This window comes from Penicillium hordei, assembly GCF_028827395.1.
Source record: "Penicillium hordei strain IBT 12815 chromosome Unknown utg000001l_segment0_segment0, whole genome shotgun sequence".
In the NCBI taxonomy this organism is placed as follows: domain Eukaryota; kingdom Fungi; phylum Ascomycota; class Eurotiomycetes; order Eurotiales; family Aspergillaceae; genus Penicillium; species Penicillium hordei.
The window spans coordinates 8,512,747-8,531,810 of NW_026623142.1; the positions used below are offsets into that span (position 1 = coordinate 8,512,747).

Below are 19,064 nucleotides of genomic sequence, written 5' to 3' on the forward strand. Positions count from 1 at the left end.
TCATAAATCATTGAAAGCAATTCGCACATTATTTAATCCCCCGATATGAAGGACAGATTGAAAGATTCAAGTAAAATTGTAGCATGCATGGATGAGGCGACATACTAGCAACACCAAGACGAGCAGTGTTGGGTTTAAACTTTGGCCATGGCGATCACACCTTGGCCTAGACATCCACTTCATCAAGAGTATCCCAGAGGTAGGAAAATTCTCCTGCTATCTACGACCACATTACCGTACCCGATAACTTTATCTTACTCCCGACAACCTCATCTACATATATATGGGTATATTCTGCTCTTTATTCGCAGCTTCCACTCCCTAAAACAATCAGTTGGTTGTAGACTGCCGCTCATATCCCTTTACATTTCAACATTTTCAGACACCAAGAGTTGAAAGGGATTTTCCGCCCCGTCCCGTCCCGTCCCGTCTTATGGGCGGGGAATGTCTTTTTTTAGCGGCCAAACTAACCCCTGGCCCCTGGTGACCCCGAGGCTAAGTTAGCATAATTAAAGACGGCGTGGGTAGGAAACTACCACCCTAGTTAGTTTGCAGGGATCTTTAGGCCGTTAGCAGATAACACCAATGATTGGTTCATCCTTAAACCCTTGAATGGAAGATAACGGCCAGATTTGTGATTGGATTGACACGATATTTATCCAAATGGCTTATTAGCTAGTCAGGATCTCGGTTAGCGTGTTCAAAACACGTGAACCTCAAATTAAATGGTTACCATTCACCCCCTTTTGCCCAACCTGGCTTGTTAATAGTTTCAGAGGACAGAATGGCTACAATGGAGACCTTCACTTTCCTGAATGATAGTGATTGTCTATCGGCGGATGACCAGTTTGGACCTCGTGTCAAGGCTCAGTGCCGCAACTTTGACTTTACCGTCGAATTCGAACAAAGCATTTTCTCCATTCTACCATCATCGTTATTCATTTTATGTGCTGCTGCTCGCATTGTTCATCTTTATCATGCAAGGTATCGAGTCTCAGCGACGTCGCTTCGCTGGGTCAAGCAGGTAAGTCTCTTGCCCAGCATCGGACAATGAAATTGCGCATGTTAAAATCCAGCTAGTCACTCGGGGCGATTCTGGGCATCTTGCAGCTGTGTTTGCTTGTGTTATCAATTAGACTGGGAAGTAACAGCCGGCCGAGTTCAATTGCCTCTTTATCCCTTTCTGTAGCAGATGTACTTTTGATCTGCGTGCTCTCTCACCTGGAGCACACCAAAACCATTCGTCCATCTAGTCTCCTGCTCACCTACCTTTCTACGTCAGTCCTGCTTGATGCAACATCTCTTCGGACCCTCTGGCTACTCAAGTCTGAAAAGCTTGTACTTAAAATTGTTTCGTCGTCGAGTCTTGCCGTAAAGCTGGCTTTGTTGACTGTCGAATCTTCAAGGAAGGCAAAATACTTCATCAACAAGGAGGATAAAACTCGGTCGCCGGAAGAAACTGGTGGGATATTCAGCAATGGTCTCTTTTCTTGGCTTCTTCCTTTCCTTTGGACCGGCTTCAAGAATGTCCTCACACTGAGTGATCTTAACCAGTTGCCGAAAAGCTGTACTGTTACGAACATGGAGTCACAATTCACACAGATCTTCGAAAAAGAGAAAGCACACCGACACAGTCTTGTGAGGACAATCCTTAAATCCTTCTGGCACAGGCTGGTGTGTCCGGTTATTCCGCGATTGTGTGTTTTGACATTCACCTTACTTCAACCAATACTAATGCTCAAACTTCTTCGGTGGCTGGAAGACACATCAGCAGAAGATCTCGGCTATGGTATATTGGGTGGATACGGCATTATTTACATCGGTCTAGCAATTGCAACTGGCGCCTACTGGCGCTTTCAGCTGCAATTCATCACCCTGCTTCGTGGTGTCCTCCTCTCTGCTGTCTTCCAGAAAACCCTTTCAATCCATCCGATGGATGCGAAAAAGACACCCGTATCACTTGTCAGCACAGATATTGAAATGGCATGTACGGGGCTGGATCAGCTGCACGAACTGTATTCAAGTTTGCTTCAAATTGGGATCGGGACCTGGCTCTTGGAGCAGCAGGTAGGGGTAGCTTGTATAGCTCCTATGATTGTCGCGGCTGTTTGTGCGGTGGCCACCTATAAGATATCCCAGCGCGTTGGGATATGCCAGAAGGGATGGCTAGAAAGTGTCCAGACACGTCTAAGTAAGTCATGATCAAGGTGGTTAATCTCCATCTGGCATCTCTGATCTCGTCTTGCGTATCGCCATAGATGCTACCACGTCAATGTTATCGAACATGAAGATCATTCAGATGTCCGGATTAGGTAGACCTATCTTCGATATGATCTTCAAATTTCGAGATGCCGAGCTGGATTCTGCCAAGAGTTATCGAGGCTTACTTGTGTGGGTCATGGGTTTAGGTGAGCATGAGCTCCACCCTGGGCAAATTCACAGAGTACTGATTTGACGATTTGCATAAGCATATGCTCCATCCGCGATATCTCCCGTTATTACCCTGGTGATCTATGCCGCCACTCAACATAATACTTGGGACAGTTCCAGTACTGCCAGAATATTCACAGCTATGTCGTTAATTGGCCTTGTCACATCGCCTCTTGCGGCTGTTTTTCAACAAATACCTGCTATCATCGCAGCTTTTAGCTGTCTAAATCGGGTGGAGAATTTCCTCAAACAGCCAAATATGATGGACCGGAAAGTCATCGTGGACAGAGAATCTGAGACACAGCTCACAATGGGCCCAGAAAAACAACCAATTGCTTTGAGTATTCCCTTGGTGGAATACCAAAGCAATCCAAAGCCTCCCTTTGCATTCACATCTCACAACGCAACCTTTTCTTACCCAGGTTCTTCTTTCCCTGCCCTCCAGAACTTGACTATCAATATCCCGTGGTCAAAGGTGACTTTGGTAATGGGGCCGACCGGTAGTGGAAAGTCGGCTTTAGTGAAGGCAATACTTGGTGAATTAAATATTTCTCAAGGGGTCTCCACCAGAGGCTTCGATTGCTGTGCTTACTGTGATCAAACGCCGTGGATCGGGAATCAATCTATCCGAGCTAATATTGCCGGCCACCTCGAAGATTATCAAAGGAGATTATACGATGAAACGGTTTGGGCTTGTGAATTGGAACGTGACCTCGAGTCTATGCTGGAGCATGATCTTACCAATGTTGGAAGTAGTGGCGCTACACTGAGTGGAGGACAGAAACAGAGGATCGTATGTGCAATTATTGACAACATGGCTCTACTAAGAATGCAGGACTCACATTTTCGATGCAAATAGTCTCTAGCAAGGGCCGCATATTCTCAGCAAAAGGTTATCATGCTGGATGATAGTTTCTGTGCCCTTGATTCTCGAACCGAGCAAACCGTCGTTCGACGTCTCCTGGGCCCAAATGGTTTGATGAGAAATAATAACCAGACTGTGGTTATTACTTCAAACACAGGTACGTGCAGTCATGGTGCTATGGTCACTTGATTAACAATATGTGAACTATAGACCGCTTGGTGCCTTATGCCGACTTTTTAATCATTCTCGATGATAATGGAGCCTTAAAGGCGCATGGACCAATGCGACAAATGTCACATCTGTTTCCTGATAGTCTCAGCGCTGTCGAAGAAGAGAAATTTGAACCTACATTAGAAGGCACCTCTCCATTGGAGCCTGTCGCATCGAAAGAGCTATCGACGCAATCCAAGAGCAACGACTTTGAAATCTCTTCAGCGAAAGGATCACCTTATAGATCGTATTTCAAATCAATGGGTCTCTGCAAGGGATTGAGTTTGGGTGCACTACTCACTCTTCAGACCTTCTTCTCCAAATTTCCGAGTCCGTTGGGTCCTATTCCCCAAACATGAGACAGAATAACTTACAAAGATATAGCTGTGTGGCTCCAGTGGTGGCTCGATGGTAACTCGCAGGAGATGGGACGGCTATATGCAAGGTATATCGGGATATACAGTGTCTTCCAAGCTCTGGGTTTAAGTTTTACGTTGGTTGCTGCGTTGTGAGTAGATTTAACAACGGGATACTGAGGATCATGTCTAACAAAACATTTAGCCACCAGTTTCGAGTTACTATGCCCCACGCGAGCCGCTATTTCCATACGCGTCTCCTGAGCGCGGTGATGTCGTAAGGATCTGTACTCCACATCATTTTCAAAATTCGAGCTAATGGCAACATTTGAACAGTCTCCCCTTTCCCTGTTTCAGCATAATGAGCACAGGGTCTATTGCAAACCGGTAAGATCTGTTTATTTGTGTCTCCTTCCTCTCCTTGACTATATGGTTGGGGATAAGGGACAGATGGATTCCCTTCGCTACCGCTCATCCACTGGCTTAATCAAAACTAACATCCAGAGTAGTTTCAGCCAAGATTTACAGTTGGTTGACTGGACACTGCCTTTGACATTTCTCAACGCGTCCGAGGGTAAGTTATTGAATGCTTGCTCCAGATGTGCAGCAAATAACTGACCAATCCAGGTGCATTGGGGACACTAGCACAAGTATTAATCATTTCCAGGTACGGGCTGTGACTTGCGCTATGAGAGTATCAACATCCACTAACCTTCTCTAGTGCTTCCCCTTATCTCCTCATAGCGTTCCCGTTCATATTCGCCACCGTCATTGCTATCCAGCGGTTCTATCTTCGCACATCACGGCAACTACGTTCTATGGATATTGAGGCTAAATCTCCCCTCCTGTATGCCTCAGCCCTTTCACAACGTTCTAACCCAATCCACATCTAACTGAGTGCAGAAACCACTTTTTAGAAACTATTGACGGCCTTCAGACGATTCGTGCATTTGGCTGGCAGCATCGGACACAAGCAGCATACCAAAGCCACCTCAGCGCATCACAGCGACCATACTACCAGCGCTTTATGCTGCAACGCTGGCTTACGCTAGTACTGGACATGATTGCTGCTGGATTGGCGGTCCTCGTTGTGGGCACTGCGATCGCCCTACGCACGCGCTCAGCATTGATCGGCCTTGCCCTTGTAAATGTGATTTCGTTAAGTGAGAGTCTACAGCTCCTGGTACTTCAATGGGCAGTCATGGAAATATCTCTAGGATCTGTGAGTCGGCTAGAGGCTTTTAACCATCATGCTATGGCTGCACAGTCAGAGGCTTCTTCCAAGGACGCCCTTACTACGCTGCCCCAGACTCAATCGTTCTGGCCCACACAGGGACACATCGAGATCACGCATTTGACCGCTAGATATACGGCCGATGGCCCTGCAGCTCTGCAAGACATTTCTCTTACAATCCCGCCTGGCACAAAACTTGGCATTTGCGGCCGCACGGGTAGTGGGAAGAGCACACTCTTGGCGACGCTATTCGGCATGGTGTGCGTCACAGACGGCACCGTGACAATCGATGGGCTGAATCTTGCTCATCTGCATCCAGATACCCTACGCGCTGCGCTCATTGGTATTGCCCAGGAAAGCTATACTGTCCCCGGGCTGACTGTGCGTGAAAACCTTCTGCTGGGGTGTCAGCGGCAGCAGCAGGATCTGTGCGACGATGATGTCCAGCTCATTGATGCTCTGCAGACTGTACAGCTGTGGGACGCGATCGATGAACGTGGAGGGCTATCCGCCGTGCTTGACGACCAAAGCCAGAGCTTATCCGCAGGGCAGAGTCAGCTATTTGCATGCGCGCGTGCCCTCCTTCGTACGGGCTCTGTTGTTGTCCTAGATGAGCCGACGAGCCATCTCACGGTGGAAACGACGAAGGTGATCCGACGGGTCATTACGGACAATTTTCGGGAACGGACGGTGATAGTTGTGATGCATGATATCCAATCCATTTTGGACTTGGATCTTGTTGTGGTACTGGAGGAAGGCCGGGTCGTGCAGGTGGGCACACCAGAAGAGTTACGTGAGCAAGACGGCATATTTCGGACAATGCTGGATTCTACGTGAGGGTATCGGATGGAAATCCTAGTCTCGCTTTTGTCGTGTACTGGAAGAAATATAAGATGAAGGAAATATGTTTCTGGCTGGTTTTACATGATAACTTGTATGCGTGCTTTTGACGCATGGCGCATGTTTCTACAAGCTCCGGCGGCATGTCAGGGCTTCAGTTTTGTTCATGACTCGTCGCAACAGCATCAAATAGCCCATAATGGCAGGTTGTCCATACCTAGTGAGCTTGAATATATACATGTACATCCATGGTATGGCCAGTAAATAAACTTCCACGGGTCCACGGTTCGATGGGTGGCATCTGGGCAGCTGGTCTCGAGTATTGGATAATAATGACGGGATCTACTCCGTATGTGGTTTAGTTCTCAGTCATACCCCGTACCTTGCCAAAGTTGCATTGTTTAGTAAATATAGCAACATTAGAATGTTCATTCTTTAACCATCCATCCATCAAGCCCAACCCCTTCTATACTCATCAAGATGACTTCACATCCACTAATTGCAGACCTCTGCAACCCGGTAGAGTCACTCCGAACCTCCGAGTCCGATACGATCAAGGTGTTGAAGAAAAGAAAAGTCAATGTCGAGCGCGACATTCTTTTTGCCCGCAAAGAATGGAAGCCTTCAGGTCTGTTTGACCAGAACTACTGGTCTCAAGCTGCAAAGATCGAGAGGTTGTCAGTACAACGAGAGATTATAGACCGCAAGATCTCGCAAGGCAGCTTCTCTGGTAAAGAGATCGACTGGGAGGCGACTGAGGAGGCGAAAAGAATCCTTGAGAGGATAAATGCGCATAAACAGACGGAGAGAATATGCAAGACCCGGGCCGCAGAACTTCGCGAAGAGGGGACGCAGAGGACTCTAAGAGCCTCATTTATGCGGTTATTCACAACCTCGAAGATGGGCATAAATATCTCGTGGACAGGCGCTGGCAAACGCAAGCGAGATACCCAGAGTGACTGGAAGCAAGATATGGTTGAGGCATATAATGCCAAGCACCCCGATCAAACTTGGCTTTGGTGCCCAATAACACACCAATGGCGACCGTCCGAAATGGTTGTTGCTGCACATTTGTTCGGCTATATGCATGGACAAGGAACAATGGATGCTATTTTTGGAAAAGGGGGTGACATCTTTTCCTCCAGGAATGGACTCCTGGTCAGTCTAGAGTTTGAACGCTACTTCGATAGTGGGAAAATGGCCATTGTACCAGACGTTGGAGAAAACGCCGGGGTTTCGGAGATGCTGTATTGGCTGAGTTCCAAACCACGAGAATTCAAGGTCAAGATATTGGACCAGGATTGGAAAAAGCTCGACGACATGGTCGACGATAAGTCAGGTTTGACCTATAGAAAGCTTGAGGATCGCCGTCTGAATTTCAGATCAAACTTTCGACCCGCCGCAAGATATCTTTATTTTCACTACTGTGTGCAAGTTCTGAGAAGGGCTTGGCAATATACCAAAGACACTGACAAGACCGAGGCCGCCAAGGACCATGTGGCTAACGTTTTATATGACACGAATGGCAAGTTGTTTTGGGGGACCCCTGGCCGCTATCTTCCCCGGAATATGCTGCTAGCTTTGGTGGAAGAACTGGGTCACGAGTACAAGCCGCTTTTGAATGGTGCGGCGTCAAGCACGTCTGCTGATTCAGATATGTTGCTGGAATTAGCTGCAAACCAAACGAAGGCGCGGCGAAAGTCACTATCAGATGACCTTTTCAGCTTCGAGTATTCAGACACTGATGATGACTAGTTGGGTTGCTCTTGGGGGGGGGGATTTTTTTTTGTTGACGGTTTAGGAGTAATTTCATCTCGCCGTCTCTGTTTCTGTGTCGGAGAACGTAAGCAGCTATGGGATGACTTAGTTGATGTATTCTTAGATAGTTAGACAACACAGCTGACTTCTTGCGGATGCTGTTAAGGCTAGTGTTATTCCTAAGAATTTGACAGCTTACAGCAAGTTTGCTAAGCCTGTCTTTTGGTCGAGTCAAAAGAGTTGTTTACTGGGCTATATACTGTTAGCCGTTTGAAATAGTAGATTATGAAATCGCCCAGAATGGAATAATTGGGGGCTCGAATGAAAATATGCTTCTGGTAAACAGCAGGATAGAGAACACCAGTTGGCCGAGAAACGGGACACGGAATGCCCATACATCTAAGCCAAGGAAAGACAAACGAGGATACGGAGTAGAGCATGTTCTATAGAATAATGGAAGCCGAATGTATCCTTAGGGTTCAATGCTAGTAGTATATGGGGTTATAGTCGGCTATGCGCGGGCTCGGTTTTTATACTTCAATTTTGAGACTCAACATACACGCCTATTTACACCTATTCGCACCTATTAATCCATGAAAGAACGATACTCCAACCATTTAAAATCTGCAGAACCCCCACTGCACAAGGTCCACCATCGATCTTCCCTTTGGTCGAGCCGAAGTAGCCTGTTTTGCCTCATGTCCGACCTCGGAGATCAGATCAGATTGATAAGCCCGTGTGGAAAAAGGGCCTAAAAAAGAAATAGCCAGATCTAGTTGTCATAGAAAGAAACTCATTAAAGATGAATAATACTGAAAGTTGCTAAAATCACGTCCCTCAAGTGCCTTCAGCCCCTCCAAATCTCCCCAAATCATCAAAATCTCCCCCAAAAGGCTTATCTCCGCCCACCGCCACCCGCGAAACCCCGAAAAACTTCCTTTTTCCGGTGACGCATCCTTTTTTCTTTCAACACAGGCGCGGAGAACTTTGAACTGTTTTTACATCGAATTGATTGAATGCCGAACGTGGAATTTGCTTCAGGCGACGCCACTGGCAATCAGTTCGGCACAGACTCAAACGCCTCTCTAGGGACGTCATGGGCGGCACAGTTTGAAGATTCAACAATGGCCACTACATCGGCGATGGACTCTCCTCCCGCGCCCAAGAGCCCTATCCCAACAGATAATATTACTCCTGGGCAGCGGATGGTGTCTGCGACCGCCGGCAATGTCTTAACAGGTCTTCTAGGTGAGTCGGAACGGCTCCCGATCCTTGGAATCCCAGCACTAACAGTTCGCAGTGACACCCTTGGATGTCGTACGAGTCCGTTTACAGTCACAATCCCAGGTCCACAACACATCACCCTTTACCTCCCACACCACCCAAACCTTGAAAAACCTCCCTCCAAACCTCGGTATCACATCCTGTTGTCGCGAAGTATTCTGGGTCGGAAACGATGCCCAGATGTGCATGCTAGGACCTCAGGCGACCGTGGTCGGAACCCATCCACACCCGGTAATTGATTGCGCGGTCGAAGAAACACAGCGGCGAACATTCACATCCACCCTCGACGGACTACGGAAAATCGCGCGCAATGAAGGAACTTTGACACTGTGGCGAGGGTTGAGCCCGACCCTGATGATGGGAATCCCGGCCAATGTCATCTACTTTGCTGGTTATGACTGGTTGCGCACAGATGAGCGAAGTCCCATCAAGCAGCGCGTGTCTGAGGGATATGCGCCCTTGATAGCTGGATCCTTCGCTCGCGTCGCGGCTGCAGCTGCGACCAGTCCATTGGAGATGTTCCGGACGCGTCTCCAGGCAACTCCGGGGACGGGCGCGGGCCATTTCAAAGCCACTGTGAAGGATTTGTACCATATGACACAGGCAAAGGGATATAGCTCACTCTGGCGAGGGTTCACTCTTACCATGTGGCGCGATGTTCCGTTCTCCGGACTCTACTGGTGGGGATACGAGGAGGTGAGAAAGGCGCTGATCGCGGCGCGCCAGAAAACCCCTCATCTTTCGGGCTTGGACCACGAGGCCGAAGAATCAAGTCTCCAAGCTTTCCTTGATAGCTTCATCTCTGGAGGTGTTTCGGGGTCCTTAGCAGCACTTGTTACAACTCCGTTCGATGTTGGTAAGACGCGACAGCAAGTTTTCCGACATTTGGACGATGTCCCTCTCACTGGCGCCGCCCCCCGCACGGCATTACCCCCCGGCATCTTGGCGCCAGAACAATTATCCTTACCAAAATTCCTCATGCACATCTTCCGTGAAGAAGGCACCGCTGGCTTATTCCGTGGTTGGACGGCACGATGTTTAAAAGTTGCCCCGGCCTGCGCCATCATGATCTCGACCTATGAGCTTGGAAAGCGCATGGCCCGAGAGGTCAACGAACGGCGACACTCGGACGCATAATCTCCCTTGTACAATTATAATGCATATGCGCGGTCTCTCTCCACTTTTATTTTTGTTATGGCGTTTCTGATGATACCGCATGAGCCGAGTTATAGAGTGGTTGCATTTGCATTTGGAATTTGGGTGTTTCTATGTATATAAATTAATGGAAATCTCTCTCTCTGAACATATAATAATATTTAGTATACATAACATATATAATACATATGTATAGCCCATATGGCAAGACATTTGACTCACAACACAGCCCGTGGGCAGACTATCAGCGGGCAAACTAGGGTGTCGGGGCGCGATCATCCGGACCCCAACATGAGGCTGAAGTCTGCCCCCTAATTTGTGAGATTTAAGAATGGTCAGATCGCCTCGCGACTTGGTCTCCGCTATTTTCTTCGAGTCTCTAATTGTCCTATCTTCAACTGGAGTCGCCAATATGACTTCGCGGCCACCCGTGACCGGCCACAGTCACTCATGGTTCGAGCATATTGCTGTCGCAACAGATACTAATGTTGAGTAAGTGCATCTTCCATATAATCTTATGCAGATACTAACTTATTTCTCAGTATTGTCGCCGTCCCGCCTATCGGTGCCCATCATAGAAAGACATGGATAGCGCATGGGGCGACATCATCCTGGCTTGATACTGAACTACTACAGCATTTGCCTCGCGCACGAGTCCTGCTGTACAACTATGGAGACCTGCGTGACGATACAATCGACACCTTAGGTAAACGACTGTTGAACCAACTACGTAGTGAGCGGAAACATGAGGTATGTTATCGTCTTGTTTCTTCGTACATAATCATGATGAAGTTACTAAAATATCATCAGCCAAGTCGACGTCCTATCTTTCTCATCTGCCACAGCACCGGCGGTCTTGTCGTTAAAGCAGCTCTAGCCTTGGCATCACGAGAGCCAAGCCAGTCGATCTTAACCAGCTGTCATGGCATCGCGTTCTTTGCAACTCCCCACCAAGGCTCGACCTATCTCTCCGCCGATGAGTATGCTGCCAGTATTCGCCATCTCCTCCATCTAGAGCATGAGACTCCCGTAGCGCTCAGGAAGCAATTGCGTCCACGCCAAGAGCGGCTATGGCACCTGTCAAACCAGTTCAAGACCCTTTCGGCCGATATGAAGGTCTGGTCTTTTCTTGAAACTGTGGATTCAACTATGCATGTAGCCGACGCTGAGACGAATCACATACTCGAGTTCCATGTTCCCATTACTTCGATTCGGTCGGGTTTGTTGGATATTGAGCATGAAAAAGAACTGCCTATGGCGACAGATCATACAGGAACAGCAACTTTCCACGGCCAGGAGTCCACACGAGATAGATTTCTGCAAGAGCTTGGTGATGCCGTTGACACTGCCGTTGAAATCTCAAAGCGCGAGGATACACCCTTGGGCGTAGAACAGAAAGTCATAGTTCAAATTAATGGCTTCTTTGAGGATACTGCACTGGGCGTCAGTGACGAAACTCCCCTCAAGCTGTGGTCAACCACGGTGTCCCTGGAAGACTACCTCTCTCGGGGTCCATCAGTTTGCCTTCGGGAAAGACTTGGCCGAGTCCAGCCCAGTGGCTTGGACGATTCGTCAATCAGCAGTTTTGATAGTCCTCGCTCATCCTACATTGCCCCTGGCTCGGATCCACATGACCATCATCATGACCACCCTGATGAGAAGCCAAGGCCTCTACGGCCTCCTCTACCCTATAGGCAAAGCTTTGATGATCCATCCGGTCCATCTCCAAAGATCCACATCACCGAAGCAGAGAGGGAGGGCTACTTAAATGACTCGCGGGGTGAAAGTCCTCCGCCGCCCGAGGAGCAGAAACGAAAGAGCTCACTCACCAAGGCGCTGGGGCTAATTCCGCTCAAACGATCTCATCGTCGGAGTGCTTCTGATAGCAGCTCCCAGGGAAGTATCGAACGCCCACCTTCGTAAGAAAATCACATTCCGAAACTTGAGCCGAAACCCTAAACTAATAGATAATAGGAGCTCTTCTACATCGCAACCAGTACAATCGCCGTTCCTGGCAATACCCAAGTCTACTCGCGATCGTATTAACCAAAATGCCGACAGACCGGATATACCCCGAGCGGTTCCACGTTTCGATCGACCTGAGGCTGATACTGAGAAACTAATGTGGATCCACGTGCCGTATACGCATACTGGTTGGGTATCCCAAGTCATCCGACGAGCATGTCAGGATAGACAAGAGCCTAATTTGTAGGGCACATTAACTCCTCGAGATACCTTTCCATGGTGCTGACTATCTTTGCAGTGTTCGGAAATTTATCAATGACGAAAATTGGTATCTCCGGCTTAATAGAGCTCGTCATCTCGAGCCTCATGCACGTTTCGTCAAGCCCGCATGTATCCACTCAAGACAAATGGACATTCCACAGAGCCCTTCTGATGCTTCAGAGGATCCTCAACTCGCTCTATATGTACGTTTCAAACCATCCATATCAATATCAACGCTGACACCTATTCCTCTCAGACTCCCTACGTTAGTATTTCTCATGAAACAAGTATCCCTTTTCCATACTGTGCTAACACATCCCAGCTCCATTGGGATACATACCGCAATCTAATCCAACGACGAAAAGTAGTCGAAGACCGACTCAACCAAGGCCGATCCAGGCCCGTCCCAGGCCGAATCTCAAAAGCAAGCCTAGAAGCCCAACTCATCTGGACCTATCTCGGCTGCGAGCCTCCAGTTCATTTCCGCCGAACACTGGATCAATACGGGTATCCCAATCTGCGGTCGACTATCGCTCGTGACGACGACCAGATGCTCTGGAAACGTACGCGCAGACCGGCGCGCATTGACGAGCAGCTAAAAGAGTATTTACAGTCGGCACAGGATGATCCCGATAACGAGGAAAATGCTGGCGAGTTTATGGATGGCAATGTGCTGATGGTTGATCAGCTCTGGCTTTGGATTCTGGATCAGAAGACTGTTGTTACTTTCTTTCCGAATCAGGAGGCTACGACCTCTGAGGGGAAGCTTTTTGAACAGTCGAACTTGCATAGTAGCATCTATAATGAGTTAAACGGGGATCTCTCGCGGCGGTTTGAGACGGCTGGGGATCTTGCTGCTCTCATTATGCTCCATGCTGTCACTGTTCTCCTAGATAAGACTCTACATCATGATCTACAGGTATTGCGAATATTTGAGGAGTCTATCAGCATATTGGTAAGAGTGGCCCTTTTTATTCCCCTCTCGGCGCGCTGTTTTTAACAAAATCAGAGCGAATCCGTCACCAAATCCTTCAAGCGCTTCCGAAATAGAGGCTTCACCAACCGCCCAGCCGATCATGACCGTACCTCAGACGGCAAGATCATGACAGCCGCCCAGCAAGACTACAAAGAATTACAAGTTGCTCGACGAAACCGGGAAGACCTCTCTGTTCTACTTGAGCTGCGCGACATCGAAGATGAGCTATCCACCATTCTAAAGCTGCTTGAGCAACAAGACACCGTCATCAATAGTATGGTCAAATACTTCGATAACAGGGGTGATGGTAAATCATTCCTCGATATAGCACAACAGCGGATCGATGAGTATCGTTCGCAAATCAACGATATGAAAGAAAACAGCCATTTAACACAGAAAGCAGTGAGTTTTATATACCCTGCTTGCTATTTTCAACTACTAACAAGCCAGGTCGAAACCCTCCTTGATCTCAAGCAGAAACAGGCAAATGTCGACGAAGCCAAAATGACTCGCTGGCAAGCTGAAGTCGCTCAGACGCAGTCGCGAGCAGTAATGGTCTTCACCATATTCAGTGTTGTGTAAGTCCACATGCTCTCTCCATAAAAGTCTCGATAGCCTTTCTCTGACAGTCCAAGATTCCTCCCTCTATCATTCTTCACCTCCTTATTTGGCATCAACGCTCGAGAATGGAGCGGCGAACAGACAAACCCAACCCTAGGAGAAATGTTCGAGATAGCAGGTTTGTTTCGTCCCAAACACTATATCAATACAACAACTAAATTCTCCAGCCCCGGCATCCTTTGCAATCATCTTTCTCTCTCTCTTCATAGCCTTCAGTGATACACTACGCGATATCGTATCGAAAACGCACAAGATCGGGGCCGGCTTACTGAAAGAATTCGTCTTGCATCCGGTTAAATCATTTTTGTGGGATTCTGCTACGAGTAGAATGCATGTTCATGTTGTGCCTGAGGACTCTGAGCTTAGGAAACGATTTGACGAGTATCTAGGTTATGGGAGGAGGAATATGCAGCGTGATGAGGATATCTGGCAGCGGTGGCAGGGGGGCCCGATTTCAGGCGGGAAGGGGGTTAAGAAGGAGAAAAATCAGGTGAATTCTGGATTGAATCGGAGAGGTCGTGGAGAAGTTTAGTTTATAGGTACATATGTTCTTGCTTTTGGTTTGGTTTTGTGTTTTTGGTGGCTGTTTGATACCCTCGAATCTTGCATTTTGTATATTGGTTTATTTTCTTTTTTATAGTATAGTAACGAATGTATCTATTGATTTTGAGCATAGTTGCCGAGCTTGTGCCTTGTCCCGTAACCTCAGGCTCTTAGGGGTCTAACGTAAATCCCGGAAGAGGTAGAGGCTATATATATCTCGTCTCAGGGGACAAAAGGTCCTGAAAATAATATGGTTCTAAATTCTCAACACATATATGTTCGTGTACTGAAGGATATAAGTAACCATGAAAATAACAGAAACGCACATCCACCATAAACAATAGACATTGTCCAAATTTAGTTCATCTCGCGTGCCAAGAAGCCAAACACAAACACCGTAAGTAAAAGAAAAGAATTTGATCCTTGGAAAAGAAAATCGTTAACTGACTGCTCGACATGGGGTATTTCAAAGACGTATAAATTCAAAAGCAAAATGTTGGGGTTCGTAATCAACCTATAGGCGTATGCAGGTTGCGAGAATAAGGGGACGGGGGATTTCTTTGGGGATGGATCGTTGGGTCATTAGTAATCTTGGGGTGTAAGGAATGAGGCTCCGAGCTCGTTCGAAGGAAATAGACTCGACTGGATAGCCATCAAAGGCTTATACACAGTAAATAAGTGTTGGACGAAAATTCAGAGGCAGAGTCAATGGTGGGATAACTGGTAAGGAACCGGTTTCTCCATATTTCCATCCAATGTACCAGAATGTTCTTCATCCCTCAATAGCAGGCAGCGAGGCAAGATTCATAGCCGAACACTTCAGGATAGTCTGCATCATGCGACTAGAGTCCAACGGCTTAGACAAGTAATCGTCCATGCCGGCCTGTATGCACTTGTCTCGATCCCCAAGCATAGCATGCGCAGTGAGAGCAATAATAGGCGTACGAGGAAGTCCATTCATCTTCTCGTACTGTCTGATATTCCCTGTAGCCTCAAAGCCACCCATAACGGGCATCTGTACATCCATAAGGACCACATCGTAGCGGTGGTGTTTAACCTCTTTCACGGCTTGTAGGCCGTTTTCCACGACCGTGACGTTGTGGTTGAATTTTTCAAGTATTCGGACAGCGACTTTTTGGTTCACGTCATTGTCCTCTGCTAGAAGAATTGCTAGAGACCGCGTGTAGCCTGATGGGGTGCGGGTTACGCGGTTGCCGAGGGCGGGAAGAATGCCGTTCCATAGATCGATGGGTCGGCAGGGTACGGTGATGTAGGATGCTATGCCGAGTTCACCGGCTGCTCTGAGAGCCAGCGATACGGTGTGTGCTGTGATGACCAGTGGAATTGGTTGGAGGTCTGGGCAGGCTCGGAGTTTTGCGGCGATCTCCAAGTTTTCGATGAGGATTGCATCGAAGGTACAGCCCCAGTCTGTTTTGAACTGGCCACATTCTAACTGCTCCTCTTTTACAATAACTGGCTCTAATCCGAGCTCAATGAGCACCGAGGCTATTGGGAAGTCGCGCGCAAGACCGTGGTCAAAGAAGAGAACGCGCCGGCCGCGGTGGGGGGCAAGCTGCTCTGCAAAGCTCGATGGTGGCTGAGCTAGCTTCACTCGACATGTAAAGGAGAATGTGCTGCCTTCTCCCATGCTCGACGTCACCCAGATATCACCGCCCATGAGAGAAACGAGCCTTTTCGAGATTGCAAGGCCTAAACCCGTCCCGCCAAAGCGACGAGTCATTGATCCATCAGCTTGTTGGAACTTGTCGAAGATCAATCCAAGTTTGCTTTCATCAATTCCAATTCCAGGATCGGAGACAGAGAATTGGAACGCTGTTTCGTCAGAAGCGCACTTGTCGTCCTGTGCATGCTTTACTGTGACCCTGATATCGCCGTGGTCTGTGAACTTGATGGCATTGCCAACTAGGTTCAACATGACCTGCCGTAGTCGATATGCGTCTCCTATCAGATAGTCTGGTACTTCTCCATCTACTGTATAGACTAAACCTAGTGCCTTCTCATTGGTTTCCACAGATAGGGCTTTTAGCACACTGAACACCGTTGCACCAAGACTGAATGGCGTCTTCTCAATTATCATATGATTAGCCTCGATCTTGGAGATATCAAGGATGTCGTCAATGATCGTCAAGAGAGAAATGGCAAGATTGTGTACCATCTTCAGAGTCTCTCTAACAGGAGCCTGGAGTTCGTCAGTGTCGAGTGCCAGGCTCGAGAGCCCAATTATCCCATTCATCGGGGTTCTGATCTCATGGCTATACTGAGTTAGCACAAAGCAAAAAGATAAAAGTAAATCCTGCGAAACCGGGGAAACGGATTAACATACCTCATATTAGCCAAAAATTCAGATTTACTCCGATTTGCCAACTCCGCTGCTTCACGAGCAGCCGTATTGCGCTGAATGCTGTCGCGCAGACTCGAGATCATTTTATTGATTTTTTGTTTCAAATCATCCATTTCTCCAGAGGCAGACACCGTAATCAATTTTGTAAAATCTCCACTCATCGCCGCCTCGGTGATCTCACCAAAGGCACGAACTTGAGAGGTCAGATTGTCCGCCATCGTGTTGACATCTTCACTGATCGATCTCCAAATTCCATGAGATCCGGCAACGTTGGCTTGGCCACCGAGTTTACCCCGGACACCCACGTCCCTCGCCACACCCTTAACCTCCCCTGCAAATTCCCCCAACCCGTCCATCATGCTATTGATTGTTTCTTTGAGAGTCAAGATCTCACCCTGGGCATGAACCTCAATTTTGGTACTAAGATCGCCCCGCGCAATGGCCTGGGTCACGTTGGAGATTTGCCTGACTTGCAGAGTTAGGTTTTGGGCCATGGTATTGACGTTATCCGTTAAATCACGCCAGCGACCTTCGACATTTTCAACTTGCGCTTGTCCACCTAGCGTGCCGTCTGTTCCCACTTCCCGTGCAACTCGGCTAACCTCGAACGCAAACTGATTGAGCCGGTCAACCATAGCGTTGATGGTAAGCTTCAGATCCAAAATCTCGCCCTTCACGTCCGCAGTCACCTTCTTTGTCAGATCACCACGTGCAACGGCCGTCGTCACATCGGCAATTTCGCGGACCTGCTGCGTAAGATTCGATGCCATGCGGTTGACGTTGTCCGTAAGATTCTTCCAGGTGCCCTCGACGCCATGCACAACAGCCTGGCCACCGAGTACACCGTCCGACCCAACCTCGCGGGCAACACGGCTAACCTCAAATGCAAATTCCCGTAGCTGATCGACCATCGAGTTGATGATATTCTTCAACAACAAGATCTCACCCTTACAATCCGCCTGCACCTTGCGCTGCAAATCGCCCTTGGCAACCGCAGTCGTTACGGTGGTGATATCACGGACTTGCGTGGTCAGATTGTTGGCCATGGCATTCACATTAACGGTCAATTCATGCCAAATGCCCTGAATGCCCTCGATCTTCGCCTGCCCACCTAACACACCCTCTGTACCAACCTCCCTGGCCACCTTGGACACCTCTTGACTGAAAACCTGCAACTGATCCATCATGGTATTGATCGTCTGCTTGAAGGTAGCGATGTCAGGTGACATCTCGAGGGGGTGCATGCGGGCCCGCTGTGAAAGATCGCCATGGGCGACCTGGGTAATGATCTCGCCGATCTCCCGCAGTTCTTTCTGAAATGCCTCATTGATGTGGATGTGTTTGAGAAGTTCCTTCCGAAGGTTTGAGCGTTCGTGTTCGATTTCCGCGATGAAAGAATGCGACTCGCGGCGGTAGATCAGTTCGTCGACGATGAGAGAGATAAATTCACGGGGAACGGAGACTTCTGGACTCTGCTGGTGCTGGAGAGCTGCTCGTGCTTGCATGAGATCTGCATCGCTCACCAGGGCTGGCCGAACGGTATCCACCATAGCAGCCATTGGGCGACAATCACGGTCAATTTTCGATTGAAATCAGCTCAAGGCTTTCTAGGTCGTGCAGTGACTCTAGAGGCAAGTTAGCAACAGACTGGGGTATCAGAGAGATTGTCATGAGCGTACGTATGGTGACCGGCGACCGAAGTGCCAACACGATGTGTTCCCCGCAAGCACCGTATGCATTCCCGATAGCCAAGTATTCCACGACGATAGCGAAATTCAGAAAGCGAATCCAAGTCAGGTGCAAAGATGCAAGGAAATGCAGGACCGGAATGCCGGAATGATCTGGTGACACGGGAGGGAAACTAGAAATAAGCGGAGTAGAGAGCCGTAGAGAGAGAGAGAGAGAGAGAGAGAGAGAAGTGAAGCGAAGAAAAGTAAGGTTCCAATGTTATTTGCTGTTCCCACCGCCTATATATTAGGCTTGGGCTAGATGTAATTTACTGCATATGTATATATTATTTATCCCTGTTAATGTCCATATGGTTGCATATATCATTCTCCAGTGCGCATCCAAAGTTGTGTTCCTTTCAGTCTAGACCCTCTATAGCTTAACCTGCACAAATAGCCGAGCCGAGTGGCCAATCGGTTTGGTTATAACTTTATATGTGCGCATATGGAATGTTTGTACGGAGTACTCGTATGGAG

The 19,064-nt window shown here is 48.2% G+C and overlaps 5 protein-coding genes across 5 annotated transcripts; 4 read left to right on the plus strand and 1 right to left on the minus strand.

Moving 5' to 3' along the window:
* Positions 1-784: 784 nt before the first annotated feature.
* On the plus strand, positions 785-5,932 carry N7537_003234 (ABC multidrug transporter; the record flags this gene model as incomplete). The annotated part of the gene is made up of 13 exons (XM_056894292.1): positions 785-1,024; positions 1,081-2,191; positions 2,259-2,408; positions 2,469-3,223; positions 3,290-3,452; positions 3,506-3,835; positions 3,890-4,013; positions 4,067-4,138; positions 4,198-4,248; positions 4,371-4,435; positions 4,489-4,528; positions 4,583-4,708; positions 4,765-5,932. 13 exons carry the CDS (start codon positions 785-787, stop codon positions 5,930-5,932), a joined length of 4,395 nt encoding a protein of 1,464 aa, XP_056759287.1.
* A 483-nt stretch (positions 5,933-6,415) lies between these two features.
* Positions 6,416-7,690, plus strand: N7537_003235 (HNH endonuclease signature motif containing protein; the record flags this gene model as incomplete). The annotated part of the gene is made up of 1 exon (XM_056894293.1): positions 6,416-7,690. The coding sequence occupies one exon, from the start codon at positions 6,416-6,418 to the stop codon at positions 7,688-7,690; it is 1,275 nt and encodes a 424-aa protein (XP_056759288.1).
* Positions 7,691-8,709: 1,019 nt separating this feature from the next.
* Positions 8,710-10,114, plus strand: N7537_003236 (putative mitochondrial carrier protein; the record flags this gene model as incomplete). The annotated part of the gene is made up of 2 exons (XM_056894294.1): positions 8,710-8,941; positions 8,994-10,114. The coding sequence occupies 2 exons, from the start codon at positions 8,710-8,712 to the stop codon at positions 10,112-10,114; spliced, it is 1,353 nt and encodes a 450-aa protein (XP_056759289.1).
* A 430-nt stretch (positions 10,115-10,544) lies between these two features.
* Positions 10,545-14,487, plus strand: N7537_003237 (uncharacterized protein; the record flags this gene model as incomplete). Its single annotated transcript, XM_056894295.1, has 11 exons — positions 10,545-10,624; positions 10,675-10,882; positions 10,943-12,051; positions 12,107-12,340; positions 12,396-12,561; positions 12,615-12,623; positions 12,681-13,313; positions 13,368-13,736; positions 13,785-13,912; positions 13,970-14,073; positions 14,123-14,487. The coding sequence occupies 11 exons, from the start codon at positions 10,545-10,547 to the stop codon at positions 14,485-14,487; spliced, it is 3,405 nt and encodes a 1,134-aa protein (XP_056759290.1).
* Positions 14,488-15,270: 783 nt separating this feature from the next.
* Positions 15,271-18,419, minus strand: N7537_003238 (uncharacterized protein; the record flags this gene model as incomplete). The annotated part of the gene is made up of 2 exons (XM_056894296.1): positions 15,271-16,771; positions 16,843-18,419. The coding sequence occupies 2 exons, from the start codon at positions 18,417-18,419 to the stop codon at positions 15,271-15,273; spliced, it is 3,078 nt and encodes a 1,025-aa protein (XP_056759291.1).
* Positions 18,420-19,064: the final 645 nt, after the last annotated feature.